At 44.1% G+C, this 14031-nt stretch overlaps 1 protein-coding gene across 1 annotated transcript in view; it reads left to right on the top strand.

The window, feature by feature from the left end:
• The window catches only part of PTPRN2 (protein tyrosine phosphatase receptor type N2), a 1688755-nt gene that overhangs the window by 270523 nt on the left and 1404201 nt on the right, over positions 1-14031 (top strand). Inside the window, 1 exon segment of the mRNA XM_030198706.1 lies at positions 11488-11601. Coding sequence (XP_030054566.1) covers positions 11488-11601 — 114 coding nt within the window.

Below are 14031 nucleotides of genomic sequence, written 5' to 3'. Positions count from 1 at the left end.
TAGAGCAGTTTCTCATGTGGGCATCAAAAGACAATGATTAGTGGAAAAAGATAAGGGTAGATATTCAGCTCCTGCCTGTTTAAACCATATTGAATGGGCTGTCCTCAGGTTTTCAGCACATCTAACTGCACAGTACCACTCAAAATCCGATGCAACTGCTGTGACATATCTGGTTAGTGTTGTGCCAGTCTGGGGCAGAGTTGGGATGGAGCAGAAGATATGTGATATTTGGTGCCAGTACCCAGATACCCAACCATACAGATAGAACCACATGAAAAACAGTCCTGTCTTTGCATAATTTGGTACATGGGTACTGCCACTGAACACAGGCCAAAAGTCACAACTTCTGCCTTTGAACATGGCCTGGTATTGAATATCCAAGCCTAATTCAGTCTGTGTTTGTCAGTGACTTCAAAACTGCTGACTGACACAGGCTAAATATCGCTCCAATAATGTTGTGTTTAGCTAGCTAGCTAGCTATATCGTTAGTATACTGGAGTTTACTAAACTGTGTAAACCTTGTACTTAAGGAATTACAGTGCAGAAAAAAGCACAATAGGCCCCAAGAATTGGTGTGAAGGAATTAAATTTATTGAAGGACCCGACATGGGCTGTGTTTCAGCAATGTACCTGCATCAGTGGTCAGCTGGTTAAATATTCCAACACAAGTGAAATCGTTCAACCAATCAGATAGCAATAAATTGGTCCAGTGTGTATGCAAAAGTTACTCTAGGTCCCTCTGTGCGGGACCTAGAGTAACTGATTTGGTAAAGAAATTGGTTGAATGGTAGGAGACAGAGGGTGGTGGTAAATGGAGCTTGCTCTGAAGAAAAGGATGTCGTCAGTGGAGTACCACAGGGATCGGCCCTAGGGCCGGCTCTTTTTAACGTCTTTGTGAGCGATATTGCGGAAGGTCTGTCTGGTAAGGTTTGGCTCTTTGTGGATGATACTAAACTCTGCAACAGGGTGGACACCCTGGAGGGTGTGAATGACACGAGGAAGGACCTAATGAAGCTAGAGAAATGTAACGATATTTGGCAACTAAGGTTTAATCCCAAAAAATTCAGGGTCATACCCTTGGGTCGCAAAAATCCGAGGGAATGGTATAGTATAGGGGGTGTAGTGCTTCAGTGTGCGAAGGAAGAGCGGGACTTGGGGGTGATTGTGTCTGACGACCTTAAAGCTTTCAAACAGGTAGAAAAAGCGACGGCCAAAGCCAGAAGGATGCTTGGGTGCATAAAGAAAGGCATGACCAGCAGGAAAAAGGAGGTGATAGTGCCATTGTATAAGTCTCTGGTGAGGACTCATTTGGAGTACTGCATGCAGTTCTGGAGACCGCACCTACGGAAAGAATAAACAGGGTGGAGTCGGTCCAGAGGGCCGCTACGAAATTAGTAAGCAGTCTTGAATGCAAAAATTATAGGGACAGGCTTATGAACCTCCACATGTATACGCTGGAAGAGAGAAGGGAGAGAGGAGACATGATAGAAACGTTTAAATATCTCAAGGGCATTTATGTACAGGAAGAGAGTCTTTTTCAAATGAAGGAGAGCTCTGGAATGAGGGGGCATATGACAAAGTTAAGGGAATAGGCTTAGGAGTAACCTAAGGAAGTATTATTTCACAGAAAGGGTGGTCGAGGAGTGGAATGGCCTCCCGGTGGAGGTGGTGGAGTCGAGGACTGTTCCAGAATTTAAAAAGTCATGGGATGAGCATGTGAGATCGCTTAGAAACAGGAGGAATTAGGGGTTACAGAGGACGGGCAGACTGGATGGGTCATATGGCCTTTATCTGCCGTCATGTTTCTATGTTTCTAAAGCACTCAGCTCTACCCGGTCATAGCTCCAAAAGATGACATTCGCTCCATTACTGCTCACTGTAGAGAGCATGCCACTCACTGCTCAGTGCTTCCTCAGGCACACTGCCAAAACACAGTCTGTGTCAGGTCTTTCAATAAATGTATTTCTTTCATACCAATTCTTGGGGCCCATTATGCTTTTTTTCTGCTGTGCTTCCTTTACTGTGCTTTTGATTCCCTCTCCTCTGTTGCATCATTGTGGGAATTGTTGCATGTTAATAGTCAACCTAGAACTTTGCAGTTAACACATGCTAATTTCCACATTTAAACTAACTTAAAAGGAGGCATGGAGTGTCCAGGGAATGAACAGGGAATGCACCTTACATTTAATGCAGGCAGAGTTACTGCATGATAACACGGCAGATAAAGCAAAGTAACATACAGGCTTATTTTCGAAAGGGATCGCTGGTGATTTTCCGAAACAAATCGGGAGATCGCCGGCGATCTCCAGATCCCGGCCAAGTCGGTATTATTGAAAGCCGATTTTGGCCGGCTTCAACTGATGTTTCGTCGCGGCGCCGGCCAACCTTCAAGGGGGCGTTTTGATAGGGTAGCGAAGGCGGGACGGGGGCGGGGGCGTGGGTACGAGATGGCCGGCTTCACCTTATAATGAAAAAAAAGAGGCCGGCTCGATCGAGCATTTCGCCGGCCGGGCTTGGTCCATTTATTTTTAGGACCAAGTTTGGAAAAAGTGCCCCAACTGACCAGATGACCACCGGAGGGAAGCAGGGATCACCTCCCCTTACTCCCCCACCCAACCCCACCCAAAAAATCTTTTTTTGCCAGCCTATATGCCAGCCTGAAATGTCATACCCAGCTCCTTGACAGCAGTATGCAGGTCCCTGGAGCAGGTTTTAGTGGGTCCAGTGCACTTCAGGCAGGTGGACCCAGGCCCATCCCCCCCTACCTGTTCCACTTGTGGTGGTTAATATAGAGCCCTCCAAAACCCCCAAAACCCACTGTACCCACATGTAGGTGCCCCCCTTCACCCCTTAGGGCTATGGTAATGGTGTAGAGTTGTGGCGAGTGGGTATTGGGGGGGATTTGGGGGGCTCAGCACACAAGGTAAGGGTGCTATGCACCTGAAAGCTATTTTTGTTTTGTTTTTTAAATATTTTTAAGTGCCCCCTAGGGTGCCCGGTTGGTGTCCTGGCATGTGAGGAGGGCCAGTGCACTACAAATGCTGGCTCCTCCCAAGGCCAAATGCCTTGCATTTTACCAGGTTTGAGATGGCCGGGCCCGTTTTCCATTATGGCTGAAAAACGAAGCCGGCCATCTCATATAAACCCGGCGAGCGATTTGGCCGGCGCCAAGCGTATTTTGAAAATACGCTTGGCTCCGCCTGCTTACGGCGCCGGCCCGAAGATGGCTGGCCATCGATGTGGCCAGCGCCATTCGATTATGCCCCTCATAGTAACATAGTAAATGACGACAGATAAAGACTTGAACGGTCCATCCAGTAGTTAATGCCCAGGATTGTGACATGCCTTCTAGTGCCCTTGCCCCGCCCACAGTGCAATGGCCACCACAAGGGTGACAAGGGATGGGAAGTGATTTTTGCACCCCTGTTTTCCTTACACCCCATGTGGAGGAGTGGCCTAGTGGTTAGGTGGTGGACTTTGGGCCTGGGGAACTGAGTTCAATTCCCGGCATAGGCAGCTCCTTGTGACTCTGGACAAGTCACTTAACCCTCCATTGCCTACCGCATTGAGCCTGCCATGAGTGGGAAAGTGCGGGGTACAAATGTAACAAAAAAAAAAAAAAACCTGTCAGGACAACCCTGTTAATGCCACCTCAAGATGTGCTGCAAGTTGCATCATGTTTCCTGTCCTTCAGTTAATGCTATAAAGAAATTTTCTCTATGATAACTGAATGGTAAGATGTTGGGAACACCGGCAGATAATAAGGCAGGGATTTTGCAGTTACTGCATATTAAATGTGGCAGTTAATCTACAGAAATTGCAAAACATTACCACACTTTGAAATGGGGACCATTTTGTTTTTCAGGTTTCTTTAACATAATGCTCTTTAAAAAAAAATCAAAAAACTTTCTTTGTTATGAGAAACCATTTCACATAATGTATTGCAGTATAAAGTTTTATAGTAAGTTTTAGAATGGGACTTCACAGCCAAAGTACAATGACCTTAAGCCACTGAGTGCTTTACACAGAAAATTTGGTATATTGTAAAAGAAAAAAAGAGCTGTCTTACAAGTGTCTGTGGATAACCTTTTATATCCTTGTTTCATCTATCCCACTTAATTAGAATGTCTTTAAGAGCTCACGTGACACAGTTTTTCTTTAAAGAAGGCGCTGGAGGTTTTTTACCTATTTAAAAAGAAGTCAAACTCTTGCATTCAAGTCATAAGAGAATTTGAAGAGAAAAATCTTTTAAAAAAATCTGTTACAGGTGCTTAGACAAGAATGCATGCCCTAAAGCCTTCTTCTGAACCTTTTCTTTATGATCAGTCTATGAATTTAGGATGGCCATTTCTGGTGGTTTTTGTTAAAATGTCACTATGGATGGCAAAACTGCCACGTTATCTGCTAAGAAGAAGAAACAGATCTGCCCATTGGTCTCCCACAGTCATTTGAGGGAACCACAGTCAAGCAAAGCAGCACCTTACAGACTGTAGGACTATTATCTGTGTATGAACAGATCACTGTCAGGATTAACCCCTGCTACCTGGACGGATTAGGGGAGATCACCTTTTAATCCTCCAGTGGTTTATGTCTCCCCACCCCTCCAACCCCCCCTCCCCCCCAAAAAAAAACAAAACTGGCAAGACATACTGGGCTATTTGACAGCTTCACCAAAAATACATGTGTATGTTTTGAAAATGGTGGACATAAATGTGTGTATTCTGACACATACTATTTATGTTGCTATTATAGCCTGGCCTAATGGGCAGCAGGAGTAGTCAGAATAATCGCCCACCTGCAATTAGGAGCTCTTTTTCTGGGGGGGGGGGGGGGGGGGGGGAAGAAGCTGGAGTAAATCCACAGCTACTGGTTCTAAGCGTCGAGTCACTGAAGAAGCACTAAGGGGTCCTTTTACTAAGCAGTGGTAGGGCTACCGCGTGGGTAGCGTGCACCAAATTGACACTACCGCCAGGGTAGCATGGGCACCCAGCATAATTCCGAAGCTGGCTCACACTGTTTCCCATGGTAGAAATAATTTTCTGTTTTCTACCATGGGGGGGGGGGGGGGGGGGGGTGTTCCCAGCAGTAATCAGCAGCATGGCCACACTGCTGCGCGCTACGTGATTACTGCACGAGTAGCGCTTGAGCCCTTACAGTCAAGTAAATAGGTGGCAATAAGGGTGCAGGCAGTAAATAGCCATGCGCTAATTTTAATATTAGTGCTCGGCCATTTACTGCCCCATTTTATCTACCTCAGTAAAAAAAAAAATGGCCAGAGCATGCCAATTTCACACAACCACACTAGCGTAGGTCAATTTTACCAAAGCTTTGTAAAAGGGCCCGCAAGTGAAACATAGATCTATGTTGGGACTGAATATAGATGACTGAAGATTGGGGATATTTCTTTATGGTTGGAGAGCATGTCGATATTGAATGCTTTATTATCAAGGAATATACTTGTGGTACTATATAAGATAAGTACTGTTTTTCTTTTCTGTCTTTGATATCCAGTTGATACAATTATGCCTCCTCGATGTGGAATGATTGAAAAATACACTAGTTACATATAAGTACATAAGTACTTGCCATACTGGGACAGACCAAAGGTCCATTAATCCCAGCATCCTGTTTCCAACAGTGGCCAATCCAGGTCACAAATACCTGGCAAGATCCCAAAAAAGTACAAATACATTTTATGCTGCTTATCCCAGACATAAGCAGTGGATTTTCCCCAAGTCCATTTTAATAATGGTCTATGGACTTTTGGAAGCCATCCAAACCTTTTTTAAACCTCGCTAAGTTAACCGCCTTTACCACATTCTCTGGCAACGAATTCCAGAGTTTAATTACATGTTGAGTGAAGAAAAATTGTTTCCGATTAATTTTAAATTTACTGCTTTGTAGCTTCATTGAATGCCCCCTAGTCCTAGTATTTTTGGAAAGAGTAAACAGACGCTTTACATCTACCCTTTCCACTCCACTCATTAATTTATAGACCTCTATCATATCTCCCCTCAGCCGTCTTTTCTCCAAACTGAAAAGCCCTAGCTGCTTTAGCCTTTCCTTATAGGGAAGTCATCCCATCCCCTTTATCATTTTCATCGCCCTTCTCTTCACCTTTTCTAATTCCACTATATCTTTTTTGAGATGCGGTGACCAGACTTGAACACAATATTCGAGGTGTGGTCTCACCATGGAGCGATACAAAGGCTATACGTGTGAATTATCTGCACTACATATATTGAGCACATTTGTATATCTTTTACTGAGCACATATTATATATTTTAAGAAAACAAACAATAAAATTCTTACCAAAACTAGTGTTTAGGCTTCTTAGAACTGGGTTTGGGTTTTTCTGGATTTATCTCCTTTTTTGTATTGTTATTACTGTTTCATAATACACACATGTCAGTATTTTAGATGTCTGTAGTTCTAGGATAGAAATTGCTTCTGAATCTTAACAAGATATCATAGTCATGGGTTACTCCTTGTAGCAGCGGGGTTTAAAATAACTGTGAAATGCTGGGCATCAACAGAGCAGTAGTGAAATGGCCCTTTGATTGCTGCTATATGTATAGGAGTGACCTAGTGGTTAGGGTGGTGGACTTTGGTCCTGAGGAACTGAGTTTGATTCCCACTTCAGGCACAGGCAGCTCCTTGTGACTCTGGGCAAGTCACTTAACTCTCCATTGCCTGAGATACAAATAAGTACCTGTAAGCAATATGTAAGCTGCATTGAGCCTGCCATGAGTGGGAAAGCATAGGGTACAAATGTAATAAAAATACATAAAGGTTTTTAAAGGAATATTTTATTGCCAATTATTTATTTATTTATTTGTTACATTTGTACCCCACATTTTCCCACCTATTTGCAGGCTCAATGCGGCTTACAAGGTACCGTAAAGGTGTTCGCCAGTCGGTTGAATAACAAATACAAGGTTGAATTGTGGCCGAATGAAGTAGGTGTGTGTCAGGCACCATGAAGGTCGAAGGGAATGAAGATTGTGTATTGTCCAGTACGATCATTAGTTGGTGTTGTGTTGCTGGGTGTGGAGATTTACATTGGATCGGTGGGGTAAGCCTTTTTGAAGAGGTTGTTTTTTAGTGATTTTCTGAAGTTTAGATGGTCAAGGATTGTTTTTACAGCTTTTGGGAGTCCATTCCATAGTTGTGCGCTTACGTAGGAGAAGCTGGATTCATAAGTTCTTTTGTATTTAAGTCCTTTGCAATTTGGATAATGTAAGTTTAGGTATGATCGTGATGATCTGATTCTGTTTCTGGTTGGTAGGTCTATGAGGTCTGTCATATATCCTGGGACTATGTCGTAGATAATTTTGTGGACAAAGGTGCAGATTTTGAAGATGATACGTTCTTTGATTGGGAGCCAATGCAGCTTTTCTCGGAGAGGTTTAGCGCTTTCGAAGCGTGATTTACCAAATATCAGCCTGGCAACTGTGTTTTGGGCGGTCTGGAGTTTTTTTGCGAGTTGTTCTTTACATCCCGCATAGATTGCGTTGGAGTAATCTGCATGGCTTAGGACCATTGATTGTATTAGGTTTCGAAAGAGTTCCCTCGGGAACAAAGGTTTTATTCGTTTAAGTTTCCACATTGAATAGAACATTTTCTTTATTATGGAGTTTACTTGGCTCTCAAGGGTAAGGTTGTGGTCAATTGTGACACCGAGAATTTTTAGGCTGTCCGAGGTAGGGAGGGTGTGTTCTAGGGTGTTTATGGTTGTGGGTATGTACTTGTTATGTTGAAATGAGAGGATAAGGCAGTGTGTTTTTTCAGAGTTCAGTTTCAATTGGAATGAATTTGCCCAGGAGTTCATAATGTTCAGGTCGTCATTGATTTCATTGGTTATTTCTGTCAAGTCATGACTGAAGGGAATGTAGATTGTGGCGTCGTCTGCATAGATGAACGGGTTGAGGCCTTGGTTGGAGAGGGACTTTGCCAGTGGGATCATCATCATGTTAAAGAGAATTGGTGAAAGTGGTGATCCTTGGGGTACTCCACTTATAGAATTATAGAAAGAATTAAGTAAGGTGCCCTCTGAGGCTTTTTTCTTCCCTTTTTTGAGTATAGCAGAACATTGATACCAGAGAACTATTTAAATATTGTGACAAAAGTTAAGAGGAGTTGTTTCGCATTTATGTACTGGTTACATGAGAAAGGAACTATTTGATCTTGTAGTCCTGATTTGATTTACAATAGAGAAAGGACTTTGTTCTTGCAGATTTGTGGACCTTCAGCGTCTTTAGTCCTATTTTGCCACCTGATAAAATTTGCTTAATACCACCCAACTGCTTGAAAGGTTGCTGACCCATAGTCTTTTAGGTCTGTGGTACCACCTAGTGAAATTTGGTTAAGTAGCACCCAGAATCAAGAAACACCAAAAATGTGTATTGGGACCATAAGAGGCCTCAGGGTTCTCAGTGGTGTATGGAAATGGAAATTATTAGCCCCACCAACCAAAGAGAAGGCAAGAGTTCAAGATGTCAATTACCTGCCTAATAGTACCCAAATGATCAACTCACTTCCATATCGAAGCTACTCTTGGCACCCCAGACCACCCTTTGGAATCATAGGCCTGGTAAATGCCAAATCAGCTGCTAAGAAATTCTCAGTGATTTATGGTGTCATTTATGAACAACATCTAGACATCGTAGCAGCAAATGAAACCTGGCTAGATAAAACCAGGAAATTGCCACTGTATGAACTATGCATAGAAGGTTTCAACATCCTATATCAACCAAGGCCAGGGGGACGGGGTGGAGCGGATGCAATGAAACTGCGTAGAATCACTATTTCCTATCTAACAATCAGAATTCTTTTAAATCTCTCTGGCTGCTCATGGTATGTTGAGTATCTTGTAACAACATACAGGGCCACTTTAACCACCTATGGGGCCCTGGGCAAACTTTTATAGATGGACCCTCCCAGGGCCATTGGCACATCTTCCTTAGCTCCTTACCAGCCAACCTGCTTCCCCCTGAAATAAATGTGGCATAAAGGCGTGAAGCCACTGTCTAGGACATGCTGATGATGACTCTGATGGTTCTGTACCTTAAAAATAGGAAATTCATATCAGAAGAAGCAGGACCCGCAGAGCCATCAGCTATGCATCTTTGATAGCAGCTCCACACCAATACAATTAACTAATTAATTAATTGCTGGAAGCTGGGGGAGGGGTGAGGAAAGATGCTGGACCAGAGTGCAGAATGCCAAGGGTGTCCCCATCTCCCGCCTTTCCAACATTACCAAGCAACCTTCAGGAGCTGCATCTATTATTTGTAACAACTATGCTCTCTCTCACCATACACTGAGAAGACAAATCTTGCCATAGTGGTTCACGTCATGATAACATTAAGACTGAATAGCTGTAATGCACTCTACATTGATCTGATTACAATAGGTTTGCCCTAGCTCCAATTGATTCAGAATGCGACTGATAGAAGGATTGAAGTGATATGGCTCTGTATGATCTTCAAGGCCCTTAAAGGAAATGGGCTAGAGTTCTTGAAAAATAGGATCTCCCTCTACACAGCCCCAAAGTCGGTATGGTCCTCCCAAGGAATATCCTTAACTACACCCTCTCCAAAGGAAATCACACAAAGTGACACCTACCAATGAGCTTTCTCTGGAGTAGCTCCCGTACTTTGGAATACACTCCCAGAAAGGCTTTGCTTAACTCAATACTATCTCTACTTCAAGAAGCTCTTTTCCTAAGCTTTTAATGGAAGAAGCAACTTACTAGCTAGTCTCACACGCAAGGACTAATTCCAGCTGCACCTACTGTTAAGCAGGACTTGCTTATCCACTCCTCTATCCATGATTATTTGCATGCAACTTTTCTGACTACATTCAATTATTCCTTGTTAATTTCCTTATTTTATATCTAACTCCTGTTATGCTATCTTATCTGTCTATATTTCCACCTTTGCTTACACCCCATGTTAATATGTTTAATGTGTATGGTATTGATATTGCAGGTAGCATACTAGTCAATAATGTTTTCTGTGGTTTAAATATTTTTACTGCTGTAATTGTCTATTGTTTATGTCTGGCTTATTCTTACAGTTCACTGCCTTAGGTGAATGTCTTCAAAAAAGGCAATAAATCAAACATATAAACGGCAAGTGACCGTACTCACTTGCAAATGCGCAGTACAGACTTCCTTCTCTGTCCCGCCCTCGCGTCAAGACTTCATGATGTCAGAGGGCGGAACAGAGAGAGAAACGGAGTCGAATTGTCGGACGCCGCCGCTGCCGCCTGGAAAGGAACATTGCATGAAACAACCTCCACCTTCCCCCCATCCCCGCCGCTGCTCCCGCCCCCCTCCGTGTCAGGCCCCTTGCACTGACCTGACAGCGCCTCTCACCTCTGTGTGGAAGCGCAGAGCGATCTGATGCTGCCTGTAGCGCTTTCACACGGAGGTGAGAGGTGCTGTCAGGTCAGTGCAGGGGGCCCGGCACAGAGGGGGGGAGGGAGCGGCGGCGATGAGGGTAGCTGGACATGGGGGGAGGGCAGGGGGAGAGGCCATGGTTGCTGGACTTGGGGTGAGAGCAGGGCACAGAGGAGGGTTGCTGGACATGGGGGGAGGGGAGGGGGGAGGCCAAGGGAAATAGGAGGGTCGCTGGATATGGGTGGGGGGAGGATCGGTGGATGGGGTGAGGCCAGGGGAGAGAGGAGGGCTGCAATACTTGCCCATTTTTACGGGCTTAACGGCTAGTAAATTCATAAAAGACCACGTAAATAAATAAATACTAAATTAACAGGAGTCTTGAGAAGCTACCTATTGGAACTAAAAAGGAGTGAGAGAAAAGAGTGCAAAGAACAGCCACGTCTTCATGCCAATGGAGAGAGGAGAGTGATGCTGTTGTAAATAGCAATGTGTATCAAATGAAGAAACTGTAACTACCTATTCATCTTGATTGATATCTCTTCCTGCTGTTTGACACTGATGAGTTTTCATTACATTGGAGGGCTAGTTACCTGTCTGTGTGTGAAGTAGACTCATTTATATCAACAACCCCTTCGAGACAAGAAACTGCATGATAAATAGACACCAGAAGAACTGCAAAGGGTGAGGGCCTTGGTGATAATTCTCCCCCCACCCCACAGGACCCATCCTTTTCTTGCTTGTGTAGCCCAGAAATCGCCATTCAACAGGTGTCTTCCTGGGGGTCCCTACAACAATAATTGGTTTTTGTTTTGAAATCTTTGCTGCGTCCACAGGTTACAGTTTTCAATATTGCATTCCTGTTCATAACATGCAAGGAGTAGAATAAGAACAATGGGTTAGAGATGGGGCACGAGCTAGGAATATTGTGTTGACACTAAATCAAATAGCAAAGTAATTTTGAGCCCAAGGAATGGGTGGCCGTTGCATAAGTAATGGTTTTGCATTGTAAACAGAGTTCTGAAATTGTAATGTGCTCTAACCTTTTCTTCTTTTTCTTTTTCTTTCCATTCCTACCTTACAGATGGAGTATTTGGGAGATGTCAGCGGGTTCCAGTGACTGATGTATTTAAATATGAAGTTTCACTCTCTGTTCTGCGACACCTCAGGACCATCTTACAGAAACTCTCTTACAAAGGTACTGTCCTGAATCGGTTAGACAGCTATAAGAATGAGGTAGGCTCATAGTGAATAGTCTGCATCATGTCTTAACATTTACTATGATCTCCCAAAGAGAGTTTTGGGAGTGAGGAAGAGGCATTGTTCAATTTCAAGTCACCATTCAGATGCTAGCGTTCTGCTGTAGTAAAGCTAATTTCTTCAAAGAATAATTCTAGTTTGACTAGTGTAGATAGACTGAGAACTTTTCTGTTCCCATTGGACATCGGGCTTTGATTTATCCCTGCATTATTACCCAGAGAGGGGCATTTTTGAAAGAACATCGAAGTCAGAATTGGAATGTCCCACTTGTAACATCCCCCCCCCCCCCCAAAAAAAAAAAATCCATCTCACAGCCATTTTCAAACAGGGAAAAACTTTGTGGGGTTTCCTGTTTGAAAATACATGAAAACAACCAAAATGAACAGTCATTTTCCAAAATAAAACAACTAGATTATGAATGCCAAAAAATCAGAGACAAGGATGTTTGGCAGATTTTGTACAAAAATATCCACACAGATGTCCCTGCAGAGCAGAGGAGCAGGGTATTCAGGTTCATATTCCATTGCAACTTTGTTACTTTAAATGGTGAAACCTCCTGAGACAGTAAAATACCTGCTGTACTTGACACCTCAAAAGCACTCAGGCTTGCTGGTGTCTTTAATATTTTGGTTTTGTAGGTGTATCTCTGTTTCTGAAGGGCTTACAATTTAAATTGTGCTTGATGCTTCTTAGGATAGTCTTGCAGCCAGTGCTGTAGCACAGCGCACCCTCCCCCTCTGGAGCGCACCCTCCCCCCTCCGAAGCGCACCCCCCCCGGAGCGTGTACTTACATAGGAAAGCGGCGAAGGACGGGCGGGAGGGCCGAACCACCCCGAGTGCATGTCGCTGGGAGCTGCTTCGGCTCCGCTGGTTCCCTGCTCTCTCTGCCCCGGAACAGGGAACCAGCAGAGCCGACACCCCCCAGCGGCGTGCATCCGGGGCGGATTGCCCCACCCCCCCTTCCTATGCCACTGCTTGCAGCCAAGATCTTATGAATTCAATGCAAATGGTTGTTAGTGCTCTTTGAAACATATCATGGCCTAGGGGCTGCTGCTGATTTTATGAGACTTGCTCCAATAAATGCACATTGGAACGTTTCAAGTATTGCAAGAATGAAGAGGCAACAGCAGTTAAACACTATCCGCCTGATATTAAGTGCTAGGTAACAAACCAGGAACTATTCCTAGACAGTTAAATAGCATTTAACCGGCTATCCGTGAATATTCAACGGGGGATAGCCAGATATCTCCCACTGAATATTTGCAACCAGGGCATAGCAGCTAACTGGCTATATCACACGATTCGGCTGGATAGCCACGAATATTCAGCGCATCGCCGGCTAGGTATAGTGGGCCGCCCAAATAGCAGGCCTATCTTTGTCTGGTAAAAAACTTAACTGGCCAGTGCTGAATATCGACTTAGCCAGTCAAGTTTAAATCGTCGCAAAATAAACTGGATACTCAATGTTGGCCACTGGAAATGCCCCAGCATTGAATATCTGGGCTCACTACTGACTGCCTTCCATGGTCTGATTATCAGCCCCCATCTCTTTATCCAGGGCTGTGCTGGTAAATTGTTAACAGGGGGCTCTCTCTTGCCAGCAAAGTAAAAGAGAATTCAGGAGGGGCCCAAGCCCACATTTTGGGATCCATTTGTTAAAATAGCCATGGAGAACCGGCTCCCAAAATTCTTAAAAACTTAACAAACGGCTCTCGAGAGCCTGTGAGAGCCTGCTCCAGCACACCACTGTCTTTATCCCTTGTTATCATGGATATCAGAGCCCTGGCCCGCCACTGCCAGACCCATACTGCCAGGTAATATTGATGTACGTGCATCAGTGATGATGCTCCTCAGGCAGGGGAAGCCCACCAGATGAGGGTGACAGGTTCGGCGGTGAGTGGGGCAGAGAGCCATTCTCCAGAACATGGCTGCCACCTTGTTGCTCTGGCCTGCGTGACATATGACACGCATCCCTTCCTTTTTAATCGATCCAATCTAATGGTTGCACTCTCTGAGACTTGCCCAAGCAGGCAGCAAATAGTGAAAAACCAACAAATTAGTGGGCAACAGCATCTTTAAAAAGAAAAAAAACACATTAGGATAATTTGTAATTTCTTGAAGGATTTTTTGAAGTGAAGATGGAGGTTGGGGGGAAAGAGCGTTCCAAAATGAGGGACCTATAACACTAAAACCCCTGGTTTTGTTAAAGTCAAAGCAAATGTGTTTAAACGATGGGACAGTAAGGTAATTATTTTAGAAGGACCTGATATTCTAAATGGAGAATGGGGTATTTGTAAGTGAGAGAGGTAGATCTGAAGTAAGATGTCTTATGAACTAACAATTGGATTTTGAAAGAGATCCTGTAGGA

This window comes from Microcaecilia unicolor, chromosome 1 (assembly GCF_901765095.1).
Source record: "Microcaecilia unicolor chromosome 1, aMicUni1.1, whole genome shotgun sequence".
NCBI classification, from domain to species: Eukaryota; Metazoa; Chordata; class Amphibia; order Gymnophiona; family Siphonopidae; genus Microcaecilia; species Microcaecilia unicolor.
The sequence above is the reverse complement of the archived record's forward strand: the minus strand, read 5'-3'. Positions and strand labels throughout refer to the sequence as shown.